General features: G+C 34.0%; 2 protein-coding genes and 1 long non-coding RNA gene across 3 annotated transcripts; 1 reads left to right on the forward strand and 2 right to left on the reverse strand.

Moving 5' to 3' along the window:
• Positions 1-310: 310 nt before the first annotated feature.
• On the reverse strand, positions 311-8,693 carry LOC106106328. Its single transcript, XM_013286902.1, has 3 exons — positions 8,562-8,693; positions 6,100-6,774; positions 311-976 (listed from the first exon to the last, which is right to left on the reverse strand). The coding sequence occupies exons 1-3, from the start codon at positions 8,574-8,576 to the stop codon at positions 839-841; spliced, it is 828 nt and encodes a 275-aa protein (XP_013142356.1). The 5' UTR covers positions 8,577-8,693; the 3' UTR covers positions 311-838.
• Positions 8,694-10,188: 1,495 nt separating this feature from the next.
• On the forward strand, positions 10,189-15,266 carry LOC106106254. Its single transcript, XR_001225790.1, has 3 exons — positions 10,189-10,228; positions 14,361-14,505; positions 14,941-15,266. It is a non-coding gene; the product is annotated as an uncharacterized LOC106106254 (long non-coding RNA).
• Positions 15,267-20,095: 4,829 nt separating this feature from the next.
• On the reverse strand, positions 20,096-25,934 carry LOC106106218 (pyruvate dehydrogenase E1 component subunit beta, mitochondrial). The gene is made up of 7 exons (XM_013286767.1): positions 25,550-25,934; positions 24,298-24,451; positions 23,254-23,440; positions 22,624-22,848; positions 21,959-22,078; positions 20,894-21,074; positions 20,096-20,281 (listed from the first exon to the last, which is right to left on the reverse strand). The coding sequence occupies exons 1-7, from the start codon at positions 25,756-25,758 to the stop codon at positions 20,257-20,259; spliced, it is 1,101 nt and encodes a 366-aa protein (XP_013142221.1). The 5' UTR covers positions 25,759-25,934; the 3' UTR covers positions 20,096-20,256.
• Between the last annotated feature and the right edge of the window lie 290 nt (positions 25,935-26,224).

Here is a 26,224-nt window from a genome sequence, read left to right on the forward strand (position 1 = left end):
AAATACAAGAATATTAAAAAATTATACAAAGTACAAAAATACAAAAACAAATCGTTGCTCTTATAAATTATATGTCAAAAATATTTGCGAAGATTGCGGCCGATTCCGGGAAATGTGCGTTAAGAAATTTCCAAAATATATACCATATTCACAATAAAGTTATTAATTTAATTTAATCTCAATATAGTAAAAAAATGTCTGAAACACTTTTTGCGGCAAATTTTTGAAAGGCGCGAAAAATACAATAGCAATAGCAGTTTAAAAAAATCTCTTACAATGAATTACATTAGAATTAACTACATTTAAAACACATAATCAATAATAGGCTTTATTCAAACAAAAGAAAACACCTACAATATGTTTTTAAATAAATTAACAAGTATGGCAAGATTATATTAAATGAAAACGGTGACCGAATTGATATCAAAAATTATTAAAAACAAAATTTTCAATTTATTTACAAATTGTCTCTTATGTACTCTCATTACATTTTTAAAAAACATTTACTACCGTACTAAATCATTAAGCTATTCTGATACGATTAACGACAATGTTGATTGCATTTTATTACTTTGAATTTTTAATATATTTCAGAAGAAATTGGTAATAATTATTTTGGTTGCTTTTTTGGTTATTGCAATTGTTGTCACTAGATGGCGTTGCTAGATTTGACAAGGTTGACTGATCTCTAAAAATTTCTCTATGTTATGGTTGCGGTTCGTCGCTGTAAAGAGTTTTCGAACAATTAATAGTATTAGATTAACATCAAAAGGCGCGTTTAATTTGGAACTATGCAAGAGCTGTTATTTCCAAACATTCGCCTATCCATTTTTACAGATCAGTGTGCGCGATTACGATCAGTGTAGTGCACAGTGCGCTGCTTGCCGTCGGCGCCCGTGAATGTATAGTATCCTCGCATGGACGCTTCTAAATGGGAATCGTGATGATCATGCTCGTCGCGAGGTGGCCATGCATTCTGAAAACAAAACATTAAGTTGTACAGTAATCTTATTAAATAAATTTCTTTTAATTTTTTAACAAAGCTAATGCAGACGAATTTAGCACGGGCCTAGACAGTAATTGCGGGATCGACAGTTATATACTTTTTTATTGGAGTAATTTGAGCAAAATATATCACACATCCACACATAAATCTATCTAGACTAATATTGTGAAGACGACAAATTTGTAATTTTGTATGTATTGTAATAACTCAAAAACTACTGAGCCGATTTTAAAAATTCTTTCACCATTAGAATGGTAATTTATATGTGAGTAACATAGGATATATTTTTCTATCTTTTCTAATTCCAGGCGAGCGAAGTCGCAAGCAACAGCTAGTGTATGAATACAGAATAAATAAGAAGATATCTGTGTATTTTATCATACAATCATATGCGGCATAACAAAGCCTACGCATATTGGGTAACAGTGTAAATACGTGACAAGTTCACAAACAAGGCCGGCGTGTATAACACCATTCAAATTTTATGGCGGCTCGGTACTTCAGAAAATACTACGCAAGACAAAATTTTATATACCACGAAGGATACTGATGAAGCTCATTTGTTTTCCACTTGAAGTGGTTACCAACTTGAAAAGACATGAACTTGCAACCACAAGCCGGTATTAATTTTGAATCTTTTAATACTCTGCGCACGCGCACGTTGTAGGTGAAATTGGGCGACTCACGTAACTGGCGTTACATCGACAATGAATGAATAAATTGACCGAAATGTTTTGAATTGTTTATGTTTTTTGGACTAATTAGTGTAACAATAAATTTAAAAGAATGGAGATAAGAATATCAAGTTAGGAAATGTAATTAGGAACCGACGAACTCTTTTCTATTTATGAACATTATTTAACAATTTCGATTTAAAATGCAGATGAGAAAAACAGAGTCTATTTGAATTTCTTATAAATAAATGTAAAAAGTTTCAACAATCCATGAATACAGCAAACGAAAATGTCCCTTCTTTAAAGCAATATACGTAAAATATTTCTAACTACAATAAAAATTCTTAGCGTATAAATTATAAGTTTATTAAAAAATGTTCAACTACTAGCATATATAATTATTTAGAGGTTCAATGTGCGTTTGTAATTGTAATTGAGCAATGAACCACACCTTGCGTTGCGTACTCCCGGCCGTGAATTTGTTTCGATGGTGCAAGTGAAGGCTCTCATGAGCGTTTTGTGAGAATGTTCTTCGCGCTCTAATTAAGATGTTTACCATAAATTAGGCCTTCTACAATTAAAGTGTACATATATAATTAATTAATGGACATTAAAACGATTATATTGGGCAATCATAACACGAAATACGTTAATACGGTTTTAGTTTAAATTTTTTTTTTCCATACGTAATTGCCATTTGGACAAACTTTATCATCTTGGCCTACGCTTCCTATACTTGGAGCGCTTTGACTAAACTCTCGCACAACTATTTAGTCTGGTTTTGATTCCCAAGATCTTATATGGAGGTGCGCACATTACTCCGTTTTTAGTTGTGCAACTAATCAGTTGGCATCGAAACAATCGAAAATCGCACAACAATGTTAAGTCACAAATATGCGTCCTTTCTTATATTACAAAGAGGAAATATTTGACTTTTTGCATTGAATAAGCACATAAACTACTGAACTGATTTCAAAATTCTATCGCCATAAAAGCTACGTTATCACTGAGTAACAGAGACTATATTTTATTAACGGGAAGAGTATGGATGTGACAGTAAAGACATGTAACGTATGTTATTTGTGGGGATAATCTCTTGTTATCAATATTTGCAAATAACATAACACTACGCAACATCTACAGGGCTACTTGACGTGAGCAAACTTTCACTGCGGTCCTCAGCCTGTCCTCAGGGTATTAAAATATTATAATAACTTTCTCCACGTGCCAACGCCTTGCAAAATATCACTGTAAGAGCGCGCGCACATCTTTACATTATCGCACGACAGTTGTGCGATTGTCGATTGTTTCGCAGCCCATTCAACTGTTTAGTTGCACAACTAAAAATCGAGAAGTGTCCGCATAGAAGCTCATAGGAATCAAAGCGAGACTAAACAGTTGTCCGATAGTTTAGTCAAAGGTGTGCGCGTCCTTATTACTTTTCTTTGACAAATCAAATTGCCAAAAGCAGAACATAATTAGAGCACAATTAAGCTTACATAATTATACATGGTGTTAATTAATTAAAAAAATACTATCAACAATACCACACCATGAGTTGCAACAGCTTGTATAATTGTTAGAAAACAGTTTCGGCTGCGGACACGGTCTGATAAACTTGGCCACTGCTCGTTTAACTGATATCGTTTGGTCAGTCTTGAACACCTCTGTGTGTGATGTCATTGCTTGACATTGTATCTTATTGATATCTCTTTCATTCGTATTGAGAAAGCTGCGACAAATATACGATAGTGTCCTGTAGAAGCCCACGGTAAGAAGGGCCATGAAAATAGGCTGGAGTTACGACATAATACGCAAATGTATGGATATAGAGGAAGTGTGTTTGTATGTCAAGATCGTGAGAATTTAATATGATAATCTCTTTCTATCTTGTTCAATTCTTCTTTTTAATATGACAAGTTAAACAGTGGACTTTAGTTAAATGTTTAAGTAACAGACTGCTTAAAGTTCGATTATATGTCTTATTTTCCCTGTCATAGAGCATGAAATGCAACTGACATTTTTTGTATATTTAATACATATAACTTAGAACTTTTCAAAAAACATTGTCATGATGTTTATGGCAGGTTAATTTAATCTGTAATTTTGTATTAGACGGTAAAATTAAAGTGTTTTGTATTCCTATTCATAATTATCTCTTAGAAATTGAAAAAAGTATGCAAAAGTTATTTTAGTGTTTTTAAATTGTCTTTTGGATTCGACATTTATTTTTAAATATAAAAAGTTACGTTTATCTTAAATGTTAAGTTCTGTGTATTAAAACGATATGCAAAAGTAACTATTTAATTATAGTTCAATTACATATCCTTATACGCAAAAAAATATGTTAACACGTTACAGTATTGAACCCGGAACCTTTCACGCGCGAGCACAAAATTCACGTCCGCCAGGGTCGCGTATTTAGTACCGCTCTAATCTCTGGTATGACAATAAAATGTGCCCGTACTCTGCAAAATGTGTACTTAGTATGCGGGTACAGATGTGCACAAAAATCATATCTAAATTATAAAAAAGTGCCATAAAAGAGGTCACATAATTTTCAATTTCAAAATATGACTTTATTTGCATGTTCATAAAAAAACAATTTTTGTGACTACGTTTTTAAATTCAATGGAAGGAAGTTACGTTGCCTTGACACCAATAAACGAAAAATTTGAATTACGTCACGGTATTTTTGCAAAAACAAAAAGTTACCCGTAAGCGTGAGTCAAAATGTGGCAACAATACGCACTTTATTTAAATATATTAATTCAAAGATGACCTCTGCAGAAATAATAAAAAGAATAAAAAACTATGCCACTTAGTAATATGAATTTTACTACAAAATTATATAAAATTCAGTGTTTCATCGGAATATAAAAAAAAATTAAAAAGTTCAAATAGGTAACTCTTTTATAAATTTTAGTAACGCTTTATTGCCGGACTGTACTAGCGGCTAGAATTTTTCACAAAAAAGAGAGTCGTTAATACTACGAGTACATGCGCAAGGCAGTGATATTGCCTATTTGATATTTACCACCTTGTTCATATTCAAGGTCACATAAAGACACATAACAGAAATACAATTTTTTAAAAATTCAAAAACCAACTTTGTTAACAACGTAAAGATGAATTTCGTACTTTACATATCACCTACGTATCACCTATTGAGAGTTACTAATATAGATTACATCTTTTGTTTTAATAAAACAATGTATGAGATTCAAGTGACCTTTATAAATTCCAGCACCTCAGCCCCAGCTAAGGCACGCCTCGAGCACAAACTTTGAATGATGGTTGCTCTGACCTCGAACATCACACGATTTGAAACAAAATTAAGTCGTATGTGATCAATTCGTCATCAATCATTGTTATTTAAGTTATAAAATCAGTCTTTTATTACCGAGCTAAAGTAGAACATAACTATAAACGCAAAAAATGTTCTGAAGTACGAAGACTGTCTCAGTTTTAGGCTGATTTTGATCGCAGTTCATATGATCCATATATGTTGTAAAATTTGCACTACAATTGGCTTATGTTCTAGTCACTGATGCACCATTGCTTATTGTATATTGAATATGTTTAGTAGTTATGTTATTGTTAACGGCTATAATTTCTCTATTAGCGGAGGCTGCAGTCATTGTCGACCGCACTGCTTTCCATTGTTCTTGTGTTCTCTCTTCAACAACGATCTATTGTTACGCGGGAACTTGTAATAGAGTTCAAAGAAATACGTCTCTACGTAATACATTTAAATTGTTATTAAAACATGATAGTGTTTTGTCTTGGTTTATTAATATAGGTCAATGGAAAGTTTGAGTTCAATGAGTTTAAATTATTTTACAGTTACTACTAAAAAAAATAAAAAATCTCCTGTTTGTTTGTGGTAACAACGAGGCATTTTGCTTACAAACAAAAAGGTGTTGGCGTTTTATTTTCAAAATTTAAAAACTTGTTTATTTTAAAGTAATTGTTGTTAAAGTAACTGTACAAAAATATATAAAACGAAGCAGTATAAAAGCTGTTGGTAAGTCATTGAAAGATGACATAAAAGCGAAAGTAAATCAGAGCAAAGAGAGAGTTTTGTGTCACGGTGAGACAAATCTACATGAGTAATGCTAACTTAAAAACAGATTGACGCAACACTTATGGATTAAGATTATCAATAAAGTTCAAGTTAATGTCGATAGTAATTGTAAATTGATGAGTCAAAGTTAATATCAAAATCTAAATGTTAACGATAATGGAACATGGTTAGTATTAAATTTAATTAAATATGATATTATGATTAAAAAGATTATCTTATCATTCTACATGGTAGCTGGTCATTATGTTCCAAATACCTTAACAACATAGTTAGCAGTTTTTTTTACAATATTAGTTGTTTGGTTAAAATAATTTATTATAATGGAAACTCACCCTATGTCCATAGCTATATGAATGCTGGGGATTGTTTTCGTACTGGCTCTGCGCGGGGATGAACTTAGTGAGATAGGGGTAGTAATTGGGTACGGGAAGAGGCTTCACCTGGCTCACTTGCGCCACATGCCCCACCTGACCGGGGATATGGATATCTTCTAATTTGTATAAGTTTTGCGGCCTATCTCTTGGTTTTACGGAGTTTATGTTACTCACTGAGATTCCTCTCAAGTCGTATATACCCATGTTAGTTCTAGGGTTGTGGTAAAGCACCTGGTTTTGCCAGGGCTGCTTCTTCAATACTATCGGCGCTATCGTCGGGATATTCCTGTACCCAGTGTACTCCGCCACGCTTTTAGGGAGTTCGCGTATAGCTTGGTTTGGATTGTATCTTTCGTAATCTTTCGGTGTGTTGATGAGTCTGAGGATTGCTTTCATTCTTTCGCTTTCAGGTAGTTTAGTGTCGGGGTCATCGATGTAGCTGACGAGTGCTTCTTCTAGAGTGCTGTATGTGTTGTAGGCGGACTCTGGGCCCTTCGCCCCGGGACCTGTGTCGTCGTAGTTGTTCTCAATAGCGAATCTGATCTGAGACTCGGAGGCAGCCGAGTAACTCGGTATTGTCATTCTATCTCGCAGTGAGTTCGCACTTGTTGCAAGACAAAGGACTAGAGGGATCTGTGAACAAATTGAAATGTTTAACTATTGTAATGTTTATAATAGAAAAGCTCCTTACGAGCTAAACAATTGAAAAATTAAAAGATCTTTACTTTAATCAGTTGAGTAATATTAAACTCGGGATTTAAGAGATGAAGTCATATTAAATTTTAAATAAATGACGAAACAGATTCTTTAAACTTCTTAATAATTTTATTGAGGTTATTGTCCTCGATCCTTGGTCCAATAATCTAGAATTAGACGGGAAATGAAACATTATTGATATCGCTTGGAGATTTATGTAAGAGTCCAAACATCCGAAATACCGATTTCTCACGTACCGAAAAACTTAGTAAAAGAAGCAGTGCGTAAACATACAAGAAACGCGTTGCGTAACGCAACGCAACATTGATTAGCACTACATTTCGTAAAATGCGTTAATTGTAGCTTCGTTAATTGTAACGGCTACGTTATTAGCGCGTAACGGAGCGGCTACTTATAGCTGTTTAAAATATTTATACAAAGTATTAAATTTCATTTGTGAATGGTGCGAAGCGGCTTCTAGTTAATATAGCTACTAGGTTTTATATTTAAAAAGCTTTCGCCCGAAACTCCGTATACGTGGTATCAAAAACAAAAAAACAAAAGGGAGTAGACTCTGTATCCTTCCATACTATGCATCTATACCAAATTTTATCAAAATCCATTCAGTACTTGAGTATACAAACTCTAACAAACATCCGTCCATTTACCTAAACGTTCGCATTTAAACTATAAATAAGATAGGTATATACATATATGTATTTCGGGTTCCACAATGTTTATTATTTTCACGAGACATTAGTAAATCACGTTTCTTTACTTTTAACACAAAAACTATGTAAATCTTCTTAAATACTAGTTGACTCGATGTCAGTTTAACCTTCTTTTCGCGACCGTGACCGCTCTATAAATCGCTATTCACAGATTAAAAATACAGTCCAATAAGATACTGGCTGGATGAATGGAGTTACAAACTAGGAAATGCAGTGCGAAAGTTATGTAACAGCAAAGTTCAAGTGAAACTATCAAGCATTCAGCCACGGTCATATCAAGCCACAGCCGTGACATTCGTGAGGTGACCTTCAGTAATCTTTTTGTATATTTGACTCTACTTTTACAAAGAAGCTGCAACCTAGTTTATTTGGCAACATTTTTTAAAACAAGATCAAGATATAATTTGTGTGAATAGAAAGTGGTACATCACTTTATGGTCAGATCTTGCATCATCGCTACGTAAAAAAATGCTTAATCCCACAAGATGATTTGTACGTTTTATTATTGTTATTAACTATATTACGTCCACGTAATCTCTATTAACCAAGAGAGAAATTAGGGATATTGTAATGACTGGGATTATTATAACAAGCTTTCCCCTCGACTCGGTCCGCTCGCAATTAAATAAAAACAAATGTGAGTAGGGTATGTGTCTGTACTGTCCTCTACCTATACGCCAAATTTCATCGAGATCCGTTCAGCCGTTTAAGCTACAATACCGTTCAGGCTAAAAAAACCTAATATTAGTAAGATGGCATAATCAAATTAACTGGTAATTAGACTCTGTAAAGTATTTTGATTAAAAACTGATTTTTTTTTAATTTGGTTTTCTTATAAAATAGTCGGTTAAAAAACAAATCCTCACATAACATAAGTATAGATTAATCCACTAGAAAACATAACTATTTAAAAAGCAATTAATATTTCAATTATAAGTACATAATATCTGCAGTATTACATTTTTAATAAAAAAATCATAATTCTTCACTTACAATGATCGGCAACATTTTGCAAACAACACACGCGTACGTGAACAAAACGTGAACAGTAAGAACAGAATACAGGCGACGACGCTCGCTGATAGCTGGTCGCCGACTGGTGCGCACCACACACCTGCCACCAGTGGTGGACACAACGGTCGTGGTTCATTGCTGGTCCATGGTAGGAGGTAGGAGGACGTATCAGTTTCATTCTGTAACACCGAAGTTGTCTTCCTTATTATTAGCTACCGCGATATCCGCACGGATTAAAAAAAAACTTAGTCCATGTGTACTTCCAGACATTGTTCTGAAAATATTAAGAAGTGAAGACCCATTTAAACTTTACTTTAGTAAGATTTAGATAGACTTAGGGCCTCCCTTGGCATTTAACGATTCTATGTGCAGTAAACTGGAGGAATCACATTTTACAATAAGTATTAATGTCGGAAAAGTGTTCTGTCTATCAAAGTTCTTAATCTGTGATGTCATTACCCTAATTGTCATATTTTTTGTGAAGTCTTTATCCACTTTACGTCTTAAAAAAAGTGTTTTTGTACAAAGTAACGCGGAAGGAAGAGACTAGAATAGGCGTTTGTTTCAAGAAGTAACTGTTTTAATATTTTTTGACAGTTCTAAAGATGTACGTGCATTGGAAACCCATTTTAAAGAAACGTAATAAATAGGCAAAACGCTGTTATATTTTTTCTTATGTTTGTTACATTGATTCTTACGTTGTATTTATGTATAATGTTAAATAACTTTTTACAGGTGTTAATATATTTCATATGCGAATAAGGAAATTGCAATAAAAAATTCATTCGATAAATCGCGAATTTGTTTCCTATACGATGTGTGAGCGAGCTCGTGTTTCCGCAGGTTGTATAACATCTTTGGGAATTTATTATCTAGATATCTATATGTATATCATGTCATGCTTGGGACGGTGTTATGCAACACTACATAAAGTCATAAACAGTTTTTATAACTTTTTTTGTAAACAACTTGTTTATTTGTAATATCGTAGAGTAATTGAATGTTAAATGCCCCTTTAAATTATATTAGCATAAAAATACGCGTTTAAATGATTGTTAATTGTGGATTGAAAGAATATGATTGCTTTTGCATCGCTTATTTCACGAAATACATCTCCCACAGATAAATAGATATGTTTTTATGTACGGTAATTTCATTGTATCATTGCGTAGTGTATACAGTTGATTCCTACTCCTTTGTATTCACATATACAAATTATTTATTAATTATAAATTAGACGGAGATGGTAATTCAAGACAGCGACAGTAAGACAGTAACGGTCGAGCAATAAGTCGTAATTACATTTACAAATACTCATTTAATATACTTCTGCTACGGTTGACTTCGTTGGCTCCTCGGCGATCGGTTACATGCGTGTGATGAAACACAGTACGCTATTTGCACTCGACAGAATGTAAATTACTACAATTTATACAAAATTATGACTCAATTTACATATACAAAGAGATACTTTATTTTAGCTAAGAAAAGTAAATACTTGTAAATATTAAGGCGTTATACAAAATGTAAAAATGTTTTTAATGTTCGTAAGATACGGGTTTCTTACCAGTTTCTTATCAGTTAGCCCGTGAACATGGCGCATGCAACTGTGCCGAAATATCTGGAGCTAAAACAATTCAATCGTGGTAAGAAACCCGTATCTTACGAACATCATATTTGTAAAAACCACGACAGTTTAAAGTTATAGTTCAAATAAATTGCGGTAGTCTTCAAGAAGTGTGCACTAACCTATCCTAATGTAAGATATATTGAGCACGTCAAAACTAGCTTAGATTTTTAACAAACACAGCAAGTTCCTAAATTATTCAAATCAACTTTTTCCAGCCTGTCCCTGAAGACAGTCGTCGGCACTTCTAAGTTGTTTTTATAATATGCTAAATACGCATAACTTAGTTATTATATAACTGCTTCCATAACCCGTTATATTTAAAGTACTAGTGTCACAGTGTAGGTAACATTGGACACAACATTGCGATGACGAGTACATTTTGTTAAAGTTTACTTTGACAGGTGAAGAAAATTTGTTTTATCTGAAAGGAACAACAATATGTATAGACACATTGTAATGCGGGCGCATACCATTGACTACACTATGAGTATTCCACAATTGTTGCGCGATTGTCGATTGTTTTGAAGCCAATTCAACTGTTTAGTTACACGACTAAAAATCGAGTAGTCTACGCACCTCCAACTCATAGGAATCAAAGCGAGACTAAATAGTTGTGCGACAGTTTAGTCAAAAGAACGCTCTTTCAAACTACGAATAATATGCCGAATATGTGTTAAAATATGCAAAATTTTTCGTATGGTTGCCATGATTAAAATTTTATGAACTCTGAATTTTCTCTAAAAGTTGAAGAAAAAAAAAACGATGAAAAAAAGCGTTGACTCGTGAAGGACTCGAACCTCCGCCCTCCGATGGTCAAATTCATATTTATATCGGCGCTCTCACCTACTGAGCTAACGAGTCTGTTAACAAAAGGTGCGAATGTTTCCTTCAGTTTCTGCAAATGTCCTTGTAATCTATATTTAAACACTTCCATGACGCATTGCAAAATACCAGCGAATCGAGCGATGACATAAAATTCTATTTGTACATTCTTGAGTATTCACTTTATTTATCACTGAAAAATAGAAAATAAGCTAAATAATCGTATAAAAATGGTAGTTTTGTAAATAAAATAACTAACTTATATTCGCATTTTGGACAACTAAATTCTCTTTTTAATGTCACCACACCAAATAAGAAGTGGGCTGTTTTTATGTTTTTATACTGTGGCACATTTCCGCGGTTGTCATTAGCGGTTTAACTACAAAATCGGTGCGCGTGTCATTACGTGGGTTCAGTGCGTCGCGTTTTATGAGAGGTTTGTATTGTAATTAAATAGTTTAAGTCGAAATCTGGTATTGAGGCAAATTAGGTGTTTAACAGTTGCAAGGTAAAGCCACTTAAAATTTTAAACTATTATAAAATTCTTCAACAAACCTCGATAGCACAGTGGCTATAGTATCCGATAGTAAAATAGCTACTGCAGCGGGTTCTAAGTTCGAATAGTGATTAAAATAACTGCAACTTTGACCTTCAAAGTCAGAGAAGTTTCTTGTTTTTTTACTAATATGGTAAATACTTTTATTTGTGTTATTATAAAATCAGTCAGGTCTTTTGCCTTTATGACCTTAAAATGTCCTTTTTTATACTAAAACTTAACTTAATAAAATAATTACATGCGTAAAAGTCTGTTGTACTTTTGAATATAGTAACTTAGTAACAAATGACCATATCTTTAATCTATTTTTGTATTCTAAATAATTAACTTATTTTAAGCATTACTTATGTCAGCATTTTGAACTTAATACCACTACAATAAGTACTTAATTTGTTTATCAATCTGTAAGAGATTGTTATGTAATTGTACTTAACACAATTATCATTTATTAACTTACACCTGAAGGTAAATGTAATATGGACGATAATTATATATTTAATCTGCAAGGATAATAAGCCGAGACCTTGTTCTATTTAAAGCTTTTGTTTAAAAGTACATTGTAACAAACAATAACTTAAATACTATCAAGCTAATAATCTATTGCTGTTACAGGTTTGACCGCATAAAGCTATTTAATAGCCGATTTTCCAGGTACATTTAACCATTTGTTAGGGTTTCGATAACTTAAAGAAATGCGTTTCCGAAAAACGTAACTTGAGTTTTACTCCGTTGAAGCATATGTCAACCTGACACTAAAGAATCACTAGGTAACTGTAAAATATTTTTTTAATCGTGGAAACCTACCGTAATAAAGAACCTTGATAACAGTGAAAATAATACTTCCTCAAATACGGAAATTCAAGTTAAATTACAATCAATCAATAACAATAAGAGCTCGTCCCACCACACTTGAGGCTCAGATAGCTTAAAAATGTCGTCACTGTCAGAGGTAACAAAATCCGATATGAAAATATCACATTATTACACGTTGGATTGTTATCAGACAATATAATTTGGTGGGACAGGCCCTTAAACTTATAATTCGTAATCATGTTTTGAAAGAAATCCATAAATCCGATTAACATAAGCAATCCGTATAATTATCTATTTCCAATTACATGTAATTGTATCGAATCGATTAAAATATCATGCTCCATCGAACTACGCAAGGTAACACTGGTCAAACAATTTACTATCCTTGAACACATACGAGTATGGCGTGTATGCCAAATTGATTTAAAGGCAGGGCTATTGCGGGAAATATACATTTTTAAACGTAGACTTTGACAAATTAAGGGATTGAATAATTCTTTGACTTAACATCTTAGAAAATTTATCATCTACAATGATAAATCAATATTTGTGTTGCTACTTTTAAGATGTCCATTAATTTATTAGAAATAGTACTGCAGTAAAGGTAATGCCTAAATTAATTATGTGTACAGTCGAAGAAATCTGCGATGTTCCACTTCAGGAAAAAATGCCTCATTCATTACAAGGATACGAACTTTATCTCTTCTTACAAATAAGCAGTGAGTGGTACAATCAATGGAATAAATATAAAAATAAATTAGCCGTATATTACTCATCAACTTTTTTTCGTACAGAAAAAACAAGAGCTGCGTTATACTGATTTTTGTGTCGCGTTGTCATTTCAAAGCAGATTTTCCCGAATGTACCTTATATTGGTCAGTTCAGACAGATCGGACCTCTGCTATATTCCGGTTTAGAGTCGGATCCTAAGCCGTTAGGACTTAGATATTGTGTAATACACAATAGGAAGTTGCGTTTCACGGTGTCTTGTTAATAAATAACAATTAACGCGGACAAAACTAACCTTCAAAATTAGTTACACACTCTTATTTATTTAAATCCGATAGGTTAACTTAACAAGGTCTTTTGTATTCTAATAGAACTAGCTTTTGCCACCGACTCCTAGCGCGGATTTAAAAAACGTAGTAAATAGCCTATGTTCTCCCAGATTACATTCTAGATTTTATTCTAATTAGAAGACTAAATAGCTATATTAAGTGTTGTATATGTACATAGGCGCATAATCTGTGCGCGTTAAAGAACGGCTGCTGCGCCAGCTGTCAGTGTGACACGAATGTCAATAAATCAGTCTGCACTAAGCTAGCGGTCGTATCATTGCTCCCTATATCCCTATATCCTATCTCGTACCATCCTTCGATTGCTTCATAACTTTCTTCAGGTAAAATTGTGGTCAAGCGCTTAACAAACAAAAAAATCTACGTTAGGCTATATCGTTTAGGCTACAAACATCCATCTATCCAAACTTTCGCATTTGTAATGTAGTCTTTGGGTTACTGTATTTTTTTAAAAAAGTTAAAGCATTACAAAAGTATTGTAATAACTAGATATAATTAAATTAAGTTATAACACATCTGTTTACAAAACTAAATATGTTTTCAAATTAGACTTCAATAGGTAACGTTACAAGTTCAGATCATAATGGATACTATTTTAAATTCTCTGTGCATGATTTTGTATACATTTTCCTTATCTATTTAGTTTCATTTATGTATGTAAGTCAATTTCTATATTTATGGTCGAGTCAGATAGTTAAACTTTTATGTTTTAAGCCGGGAAAGTTTTTTAATAAACAATTAGTAATAGCTTCCGAAAGGTTAACGACAGGTTTAGCCGTGAGGTGTCGCTAGGTGCGCTGAAGTAATTACTTCATGATTTATTGTCTATAAAACACTTCTAAGCACTTTCAATTACTTACATTAATTTTTAATTGTTACAGTCATTGCCTGATCTGGTCCACCTTCAAGTCTAGACCGAAAATACTACTGGATCTAATTGATGTCTAGGTGATTCTGTGACATTAAAATTTATCTATAAACTGGCTTTCGCCCGCGACTCCGTCCGCATGGAATTAAAAAATAAAAGTGAGTAACCTATGTGTTCTTCCATATTATCCTCTACATCTATACCAAATTTCATCGAAATCTGTTCAGTCGTTTAGACTACAAACTCTAACAAATATCCATACATCCATCTAAACTTTCGCATTTATAATATTAGTATGAAGTATGATATAATTTAAATATTAGACAGCCAACTAACGTAGATGGACGCGTTGCTAGTTCTTGTCATACTTAAAAACTCTGTTCGTTCTTGACGAAGATTTCCAATCCTCTTTTTCTTGAGCCATATGCCTTGACTTTACTACTAAGCGCACTAAATTATATTAGAAAAGATAGCTGGCACGGAACTAGAGTCTCTGTCCGACGTGCCAACTGAAATGCCCTTTTAGGTGTATCATAGTCTAAGCTTGGACCATCTTAATACAGGCTTTTATTTAAGCTTGTGTTATTTTTAAGGGAAATATCACTAATTCCTGTCGGCTGCTGGGGGTGGCTGGGGGTGGCTGCGGGGTAGAAGCAAGAAGGGGAAGTCCGATCCATCACCGCCGCTGTCACATGCCATTAGCCAGGCCTACAGAGTACGGCGCAGAGAAAGTACTAACCAGACGAAATGTGTAAAGATAATAAAAAGGACTTTTATGTAAAAAGATTAACATTAGTCCATAAATAAAAAGATACAAGTCAATTGGTATTGCACATAGAAATAATTATGATAAAAAGTTTATTTGTTTTTGTAGACCTTGTGACAGTTTTTTTTATTTAGTCTTTGCGACAATGCTGTTAATATCAGTAGAGATTCTCATTAGAAAGTTATAATACATTATTGTAATAACAATTATTGTAATATTAAGTAGTTAATATGGAACAATGGTATTGTATTGTCTTTCACGGTTGTACCGCAGTAATGTATATTTTTTAAACGTTGACGTCAAAAAGGAATATAAAAAATTATAAACTTAAAAGTTAAAAATTGAAAATACTTTACTGAATGAACGAATGAAATAAAACTATTCAAAAGTATCAAAAAAATATACTACCAGTACTTTCACTGTGCCATACATACGAGATATTTCTCACAAATAATCGCATAAACGGTATATATCTACATGTTGCTAGCCAACCTATGTATGCATTCATATTCATACATCAACAAAATAAAAATATATGTTTCACTGACCAATGTGTATAGCGTTTCGTGACAAGTTTTTAATTTAGCCTTACACCATAAATGTTTCGGTAATGGAAACGCAATACAGGATATAGCAAAACAAATGACAGTGCTAGGTAAAAGTGAATCGGTTATGCACTGGCGTGGTTAATCACTATTAAACAAGCGTCACTAATGATGTGACGTAATTGACCGTAAATAAGCATAAGTCATAGAAGTGATGACTTTAGCAATGAATTGCCCTGTCTATAACAATGCTGTCTATAATAATGAAGAGTTTAAAAACGACTTAGAACGGGACTAGTATAAAATAATGTGTCATTATCTTAGTATTTAATCAATGGAAAGCGGAGAGCGTGTCTATGCTCTTTTGTTTTTCAAATATTGAATGGTTTTCATTAAATAAAAATGACTTAAAATAAAAACAATACAATACCTTAGTAGCTATGTATAAACGAACTAATGTTTATCGAATTAAAAAATTAGATTACATTTTTGCAGTGGTAGTGCCCGCTTTAACATCTTAGCACTGCAGGGCCGGCACGCCCGGTTTAATACTACGATCACACAGAAGACAGGCGTGCAATGGAAGAAATTCCGTGTTTTGTCTGATAAGTGTGGTGCCAGAGGTCTAATGTAAGTCCCTTTCCGTTTCCATCCTTTTATTATAAGGAGAGGATGGGAAGGAGAAGTGAATATCCTCCTCATGATTGTCTCCTCCTCCGTCGGATACGGGTAGGCAACGCATCTGCAATTGCGGATGTCTATGGGCAACAGTCGCTTCGTCGTTTTGGCGGATTCAGGTAGCCGCTTTCTCGTTTGTCACCTTATGTTATAAAAAAACATATTTCCATATGGTAGACCAAGTATTCGCTTTTGATATCTAGTCGTTGCATAATTTAGGAAGACTTTCTTACGGAAATAGGTATGCTTATTAATTATAACGAACTTGTTTGAAATCGAGCCTGGAGTATCAGATGTTTAGATTATCCAATGCTTGTCTTCTCACACACTTTAATCAATAGTTATGTGTCATGTTGAAAGAATTAGTATGAAGGTTTACCCATTTAAAAGATGGGTAAAATAGGCATAAAACAAACTTAGTACAAAAGACTTTAAGGGCCTATATTTTTTATAAATCAATGGGAAAATAAAATTTGTTTTACATCGAAAGTACCTTGGTAATGTAAATCTGATGTGACGTCCAGTATAAAATGTAATTACATAAAAAGTATCTTGGATTGAACATATTCAAATTGCTATTTGTCAGAGCTCAGTGCGCCCTCTACAGGTTAGGGTTGTCAAAAATTTATTAATGATAAAAAAATGTTAAAAATACGTTTTTTTTTATAGAGTGAATTGTACTTTAGAATACACGAAGGTACAAATAGATTCAAAAAGTAATATCGCACTTGTTTTTTTTTTCGCAAAATATCAACATATTTCAAAGTGTTGCTTTGAATATGAGGGGCATGAACTAACTAGTTGCAATAACATAAAAATATGAAAAGGCAACTTATCTACCAATCAAAATCATTTATTGGATTTTGATTATGAATTATTTAAATTTAATTGTTATAACGTAGGTCACATCCCTAAGTGCACTCTATGAAATCCGCACCCTTCCCACAAGCCGGTTTAAACTGCTTTAAAGTCAACGAGGGGTGCAACTGGTGACATCTAGCGGCTTTACAACCGCCAATACCAATACTGCTGGATAATTTAATTAAATCTTTTAACAGGGGTGATCACCAACTTTGAAACTAGCAACTGGTGTTTTCTTCCTTTCTTCACACCTATGTCTATTCCACAATAATAGTTATTCACTCTAAATGTACATTTCTTTGACAGCATTAGTTTTCATTTTGCTTGATTTTAAAACCTCTTTTCCACTAGCTCAATTTTGTAACGAGTTAGCGAAAACGTAAACAGTTTACTTTATCGACTTAAAGTTTTCTGAAGTTTCTAAAACAACACAATTTAGATGTTAATATAAGCCACAATTAACTGAAATAAGATATTTGTTAGAAGCAATTTGTAAATAATAAAGGTGTCGCTTCAATGCGATGTTTCGTGTAACTTCGGGACAAGTTTGTCAGGAACGGATGTAAGTGTTCGTCGAGAGAAACTTTTCACTGAGCGAGTGATTGATCACACGCTAGTTCGTCGCTGATTTTTTCTATTGCATTTTTTATTCTTTCCCACTTAAATGCTACCTATAGATTTCTTAGAAATGTATTGTTGAATCTTTTATATTCTCTGATGGCATTGTCCTGGGATTGGATATTTTCATGACAAGATTTGCGAATCGATCGATTTTTTTCAATAGTTATTTGTTTTTTTTCTTTGCAAAAATAATATTTTATGTTTGATTCCAACTTATTCGTATGTTTCCAACACATGAGTCAAGAATTTGTAACTTCATAATGTAAAGCACGAAGGCTTATTCAAGCAAGATAACTTAACTTTTGCTTCTCACAAACAGTAACTAATATAAACTATCAAAATAAGTCTAAAGTATATTTTTGTTTTAGTTTACTTATATCATAAGATTGCAGTATATTTTTTTTGCTAAAGTAATGAGTAATTATTATTATAAGAATTCTATTTACTGTGTACATTGTATATTTTCTCGGGTACTCGTCTATTTTCAGAAAGTATGTATTGTGTACATTTTAATTCCGGCAATCCGGCGCGGCGCGGTCGCGTTGACACTTTGGAGGGCCCCAAAAAATTGTAAGCCGACGATTGCCGAAAATGTCAATCTTCAATGAAATAGAACCAAAAGGTTCGCAACACACTAGAGTGCTCAGAATTTTTATAAATGGCATTTTAACCTTACAGTCTAATCTTGCTAACGTTTAAATAAAGTGAAAAATGTATTAACATACCATCGTCTTAAATATCTTTATTCTTGCTTAATTCAAATTGCAACTTTAACTTTACATAATCTGATAATCATCTTAATGCAAACTTTGTTTATAATTATTACTATTTACTAGGATAAGAAAATTTTTGACTGCCTCCAAGTAAACTCTCCAAATAAACGAACTGCTTTGAAATTACATGTTACGTTTCGCTCTAGTGTATTGCGTTCTTTACTTGTTTCCCTCCCCGGCACGTAATTCCCTGCGAGGTGATCCATCAGCGATGTCTGCGCAGCCAGCATCCCCCGCCCGCACTCACCCCGCACCGCTCGCAATAATACACAATGAATTCGTTACGCTAAATATATCTACTGTACAGGAGCCAGATCGCATGAAAAACTCTCAGCTGGTAGTTAGTTGGTCTCCTTTAGTAGAAACGGCTAACTTTTACTGCAGACAAGGCTTTATGGCATTTGTTATATTTTGTTGCATAACTACTTAGTGAAGATCTTTTTAGGTAATTTGTGTCGACGATTTATTTCTAATATAATTTAAATAAATTTCTCGTGTTACATAATATAGGTGTTTAACGGCTACTTGATCCACTTTTTCATAGTAAACATACATTAACGCCCTTAGTGACCACTAAAAGAAGGCTTAGTGTAGCGAGTCCGGCAGTACATCTATATTCTGTTGAAGCATACGCACGGTTGTTCTAACATTTGCCTCATTACACACACCCAATACAATACAGAAATACTCTGGAGAATAGAGCGGCGAGTGTCCGCGAGGTGGCGCGGCGAGTGATCCATCACCTCCCCCAACCGCGACCTTGTATTGTTTGCAGAAGCTTTTACGTTTCATCTACAAATGTAGTATTGGGATAAAGAGGATATTTCCTACTTAAGATGCGTTAGGTTTTTTTTCTAAGGTAAGGTTAATAGATTAGATAGATAAAACGGGAGATTCAAGCCAAATTTCATAATATCTGCCAACTATTATTGTTCTAGGGGCGGGGCGTAAAAACCTAAAATTAAGTATCAATTTTTATTTAAAAACAATTATAGCAAAAAGATGTTACTTTTGGATTTTTCAATTGCTATATACACGCATGCAATAGAAAACGTAAAAATAGCAATTATTATACATATTTTTTAACGGTTGTAAAACCCTACTATACTTATCCATAGACAGGAACAATATATATCAAAACTTGATTTATTAAAAATCATTCATGTGCTGCCATCTAACGTCAAACACAAATATACGTTGTACAAACGGGGTGCCAAAGCATTTTTTACGTTTTGGTAAATAGTGATTTTTAATTAAAAATATAAATCTAAATCTAAAAATTAATATATTATAGTAGCTAAAAATTATTGCAGATCAAAATTATCTAAATCAGTTGTCAAGTTTAGCGCCATCTCGTGCCCTTATTGACATGAAATAAAACATTTTACGAAATTATAATAAGCATTTCAATATTTAGTTCATAGATGGCGTTGTTTTCGTCACATCTTTGGACTAACCGTGATTTTCAGTGTTGTTAATTATTTCGGGAAAAATTAAAGTCTTGTTAACTCCTAATAGATTTATTTCAACAAAATGCTTTCATTTACATATACATTGATTTGATTCTGCAATGGCGGCCGACGACCGGGAATAAATTATACAGGATAAAATAAATATTTACAAATAATGAAGTACCCCGCGCTATCTCACTAACAATTCACTAGTTCACTGCTGAGCACCCTGAGTTATCCTGCAACAAATGTAATTTATTAAAATTAAACTACCTAAAAAATGTCGTTTAGTGATACAAGATCAATTTCTTTTTACTCAATTCACTGCTATGCTACCTAATTAGTTATTTGTAACATTTGGGACAAGGCAATTCTTTTCTTTATTACATTGCTGTTGCGACTTCGCTCGCGTGAAAGAAATCATAAAAATCATAGCCTAATACCGATAACTTAGTTTTTATCTGTGAAAGAATTTAAAATCGGCCAATAGTTATTGAGTTACAATACATACAAAAATACAAATCTTTCCTTTTTTTAATAAACCAGCACATGACCACGACCCCGACTTCGACCCACCTTAGGCTTCCACCTAAGTAAAGACGGGGTCGAAGGATAATTCCTTTTTATAATAGCTTTCGCTCGCGATTCCGTCCGCACGAAACTAAAAAAAAACAAATGGACGTAGCCTATGTGTCTCGACTATATATATCTATTACCTATCTATGCCAAATTTCATCGAGATCCGTTAAGCCGTTTAGGCTACAACCTCTTACAAACATCCATCCATCTAAACTTTCGCATTTATAATATTAGTATGATAGTTCGTGGTGTAGGTGTAGGTGTAGGTGTACCTGTTGGCGAGCACGGCGCGCGCCGCCGCGACCACGTCGGCGGGGGTGGGCAGCGCCAGCGCCTCCAGCGAGCGCGCGTACGGCATGGGCACGTCGGCGCCCGACACGCGCCACGCCGGCGCGTCCAGCTCGAAGAACGCCGGCGACTCCATCACGCGCGCGCAGATCTCCGCGCCGATACCTGACAACATTGCAATAAAATAATCGAAAAAAGAATACAAACCATGCAAAAAAAACGAGCCAAGCGTCTGTAGATGTTGATTTAAAATTACATAAAGAATACATAGAGACATATAACATAGCTGTTGCGACTTCGCCTGTCACATAAAAAATAATAGTAAAAATATAGCCTATGTCTATTAACATAGCTTTTTAATAGTGCAAAAAAATTTGGAATCGGTCTAGTAGTTTTTGAGTTAAACTGTTTTTAAAATATAAATCTTTAAACTGTATAACGTTAGTATAGATAGAACGACTTAGTGAACGGTACTTTCTTTGAAATGTACATAAAGTTTAGTGCATCTCGTGTCCATGTAAAAAAAAACGTTTTACAAAATTATAATAAGCGCCATCTTTTGCTAGTAAAATAAACTAATCGGTGTACAAAATAACATTTAACGACATCTATTGGCAATTCATTTAAATAAATTATTGTAAACAATGTTTCAAGTGTCAACAATGCCTTCTTTTAGCATATCTTTGAATTCGTTGATAATATTGGTGATGATTCGGTTTGATTTGCAGTTATAACGTTTTCTTTTACCGTGAAAACGTCAAGTAAATATAGAAATGAAAATCAGAAATCACATTGGTTTATGAGATTCGAACAAAAGAATCATTTCATAAAATTACATTTTAGGTCATAAAATTAAACTTGGTAAATTGGAAAAAAATGCTCTGTGAGATGGAGAATTACAAGCTATTACCAGCTATAATCGAGGTTGTTTAATTAAATATTCAAGGGCAAAGGTCTGGGTTGTCATTTGAACATTTGAATATTGTAATTTGCTATGAAATTGGGAGTGTTTACTAGGTAGTGTGAGAATAATGAACAAGGTGTAGTACCGGACTGCGGCCAGCCCTGCTCCACGGTGACGAGGTGGTGCGTCTTGGCGAGCGACTGCGCGATGCTGTCGAAGTCCAGCGGCCGCAGCGAGCGCAGGTTCAGCACCTCGCACTCGACACCTCACACACGATACAATACAATAATTCACCCTTTCCTATCTAAAAAGTCCCTTTTTGATATACTAAAACAAAGTGTATTTAGCGGAGAGGTTAAATCTTCTATTTGTACATCCCTACTTTTGTTGATAAAAGACAACATTTTTAAATACATATGTTTATGGTCAACGATTATTTCGCTATTTTAGCGAATTCCCGGTATACTCTTGCTAATTTATTACTTTACCCAATAAAAAGCTAACATTAAAATGTAAAACAAACTTAACATAAAGTTACTTGATAAAAGCGCCATCTATTGTTGAACATTGTAAATTAATTTGCTTGTCAGAGTTCCCACTCTTTTAACGAACTATTCCAGCTCTTTACTACAGATTTAAATTTTACAGATTTTCAAACAAAAGTACTCGCAGTTTTTTTGCAAAGGATAATATAATATATACGGAGCTTTGGAAGTAGTGCCAAAAGTAGTGAAATTGAGTGATGATAGAGATGTATGGAACAGAACAATCCGTGCCGACCCCGTTTGGCCAAGGGCAGATTGATGTTACCTTCTCCGGCGAGCTGGGTGGCAGCCTGCAGCGCGGTGTCGGTGGCGCGGCCGGCGCACACCAGCGTGAGGTGCCGCCCCGCGCGCTCCAGCTTGGCCTTGCCGATGGGCAGCACGAAGTCGTCCGCCAGCGCCTCGTCACTCATGGGGAAGGGCACGCCGTACAGGATCTCGTCCTCCAGGAACACCACCGGGTCCGGGTCTCTGATCGCAGCCTTCAGCAGACCTTCAAATGAACAGATGAAGAGAATATGAATTCGGGATAAGAAACATAACACTTAATAGAAAAGTGTTGACCGATCCTAATTATACTAGCTTCCGCCTGCGACTCCGTTCGCGTGAAATTAAAAAAATAAACTTAATAAATAGCCCATGTGTTCTTGGTATGTTAAGACTATGTTCCACATCTATGACAAATATTAAGATTGAGCAGTTTAGGCTCCAAACTCTAACAAACATCCAACAACTTATCCATCCAAACTCTGCCGTTTATAATATTAGTAAGAAGTAAGATTTATATATTTCTATGTAAGTGACCATTAAATGTATACATTAGAACTCTTCGGTAAGGACTGTACCATAGTTTTCATGCATCTATCATCAATATCTAGAAATAGAACAAGAGGTGTACCTTTAGCATCCTCCGAGGAGTAGGGCATGAGGACCTTGAGGCCGGGGCAGTGGCTGTACCAGGCGCCGAAGCACTGCGAGTGCTGCGCCGCCACGCCCGCCGCCGCGCCGTTGGGCCCGCGGAACACCACCGGCACCGGCACCGCGCCCGCAGACATGTAGAATGTCTTCGCCGCTGAGTTTATCACCTACAATACACAACCAAGCGGAGACTAATGGGCTAAGAATTTACATTATTAATATTTTAATATGAAAATTCAGATGGATACCTAACTTTGGCTATGACTTAAAAAGTCTAGTAATATACATAACCTATTACTCTGTGATAACATAACTTTCTAATTATGAAAGATTTTTTTGAAGTCAACCAAGTCACTTTCATTTACTAAATAATGAAATACAAATATGTCCTCTTAATATTTCTATAGATAATTGAAAAGATTGAAATATTGTCTGTTGGTTAGAGTCTTAGAAAATACTAATAATCAAGTCTGTGAATTATTGCCACAAATAAATTAACTTAACAACATGCTAATGTAGAAGTTTTTGTAAATGTTTTTATGTTTATTTCTCCAATTTTATAAAAGTAAGAACTACTTAGTGAAATCTGGTTTTTACTATTTATTTATATTTACAAGGGGCTTTGTGGATAACGCCACATAAGTCTTAAACAAACAAAGCTTAGTTAACTAACTGTTTTCTTAAACAGATGTCGGCCAACTTAAACACCATCCCGTCCTCGTCTGTAGAGGTTAAGCCAGGAGAGTGTTTAAGTGACCGACATTACATCCGTGACCCTTAAAATAATTGAGTCTAAAACGCGTGTTCCGAACACACTCCAATACATGCTGAACATCTTCAATTACCCCACACTCACTGCAGTTGGGTGAATTAACTTTTTTAAATAGCCATCCAAACTTGTTACTTGGAATGTGCCTGGAGTCAAATCTATTGTAATTCTATTAAAACACATTTATTGCTCCAAGAATTTCTACTTATTAAAGTGAATTTTAAGGACAAATTTCAGTTTGTCAATATAACTTACATGATCGATTGCTTGCATGGAAAAGTTGAAAGTCATGAATTCACAGACAGGCCTGAGTCCAGCGAATGCAGCACCAACCGCAATACCCGCAAAGCCTGCCTCTGTAATTGGTGTGTCAATTACACGCTTGTCTCCATATTTCTTCCATAGCCCTCTGAAAGTCAATATTTTCCGAATTATAAACATCACAGCTTTTACATAATAGAAATTACATGATAGAAAATTATATGTATACATTGTTACACTGCAAATTATAATCAAATTGATGTAATTCTCTTTTGGTATATTCAGAATACCTACAATTTGGTTCAACATTTTTTCAAATATAAAAACTGCCCAGTAATTTTTGAGTCAAGTGATTTTAGTTGATTGTTAGAGAACTTTTACCTCAAAATTAAATATTGTAGGCTTTAGAATTATCATATGTAATAAAAGTTATCTCTTAAACAAATAATGTTGATATGACATCTGCATAAATTTACATCAACTGTGTATACTTGAGATGACTTGATTTTTATCTACATATACTTGTTTAGTATTACCATAAGGGATATACACACTTATTTACTATGTAGGTGTCAGCAATCACTGCATATTCTTGACTTATTATCTTTTTCACACTATTTGATTTAGGGAATGAATTTGAAATTGGAAAAACCATCATGCAAGAAAGTGACAAAAGTGCAAGCCAACAGCAGCAATGAATCAAAGTTGCCATGGTTACTTAAATTCTCAGCCAATGACAAGGGTCTTTATTGTAATTTGAGCATTTGTAATATTGCAATAAACATTTTATACAATGTATACAATTAATTTTGCATGTGACGAGATGAAGCTGCATGGGAACATCTAGTATTTGATAAATAGTTCATTATTTGTGATCTTACTATATTTGTGCTCAGTATATTGCTATGGTGTTCAATAACAGTAAATCTATAAATTTTATCTATTTCTCACAGATAACAATATAAATATTTTGATCAATCTAGCACATTTGTTGACAAACATATTTGGTTTTCAATTTACTTTTTAATAACTTCATAATTAACTCGGTAGATTAATAAAATAATTTGCATAGATTTTGAGGTTAAGAAAACTAAGAACTGTCAACAATTTTTTGGTTATGTAATAGTTGCTAATTGGAAAAAAATAACACAAGTCAAATAATTAAGTTAGTAACGTAAATATAGTCGCTTCCAGTTTCTGAATTTAATTAAAAACTATTAGTAAATAACTATATTGACAAAATTACCTGCTAACTTTGTAGGCACCGTCATATTGTGCGACTTCTTCACCTAAAAGGAACACTGTTTCATCCCGTGTCATTTCCTCGTCCAAGGCTTGATTCAGGGCATCACGAACAGTCACTGGCTTCGAAGCCAAGGCATTTGAAGTTGAAAAGGTACGACGAGACAAGCGAGTTAATAAACCGAACAGCACCGGTGTAGATTTCAACGCCATTTTCACCTTGAAGTTTTGTAGATTTAATATACACCTAGTTTAATTGCTTCTGAAGCTCTATAAAGAGCGTTTTACAGTTAGTTTCGTTGAAAATGGAGTTAAAATCTTCGATGTACTAGTATGAAGGATGAATGGAGGTCGAGATGGACCGAAATGTCAATGTCAAAGATATGTGACGTTTGAAATGACGTTCATAAATACTTCCGCAGATTATTTGTACCAAGTTTTTTTTAAATCTGGGTGGCCGTATAAGTAAATTCAGTTACTACCAAAAATATTAAGACTTAACTAAAGAAATCGGAAAAACATTCATTGTAAATACTTCAAAATAGGAGCCCTATTTAGATTGACATATTTGTAAACATGCAAGAGTGTATTATAAATGCTGAACACTTTTAACGTTCATCATATAGGTATTTCCCCATTTTGTAGGAATGAAACGATCATGACAACACTATATATTCAA

The sequence above is a fragment of the Papilio polytes genome, unplaced genomic scaffold (assembly GCF_000836215.1).
Source record: "Papilio polytes unplaced genomic scaffold, Ppol_1.0 DF822289.1, whole genome shotgun sequence".
Lineage (NCBI taxonomy): Eukaryota > Metazoa > Arthropoda > Insecta > Lepidoptera > Papilionidae > Papilio > Papilio polytes.

Excerpts from the sequence above, each read along its gene's own strand:
- LOC106106218 (XM_013286767.1), bottom strand. The coding sequence starts at position 25,758 with ATGGCGTTGAAATCTACACCGGTGCTGTTCGGTTTATTAACTCGCTTG. Across the intron at positions 22,079-22,623 it reads CACCCAGCTCGCCGGAGAAG|GTGTCGAGTGCGAGGTGCTG; the intron begins GTAACATCAATC and ends ATCGTGTGTGAG. Across the intron at positions 21,075-21,958 it reads GCAGGGCTGGCCGCAGTCCG|GTATCGGCGCGGAGATCTGC; the intron begins GTACTACACCTT and ends CAATGTTGTCAG.
- LOC106106328 (XM_013286902.1), bottom strand. Across the intron at positions 977-6,099 it reads CATATAGCTATGGACATAGG|AATGCATGGCCACCTCGCGA; the intron begins GTGAGTTTCCAT and ends TTTTGTTTTCAG.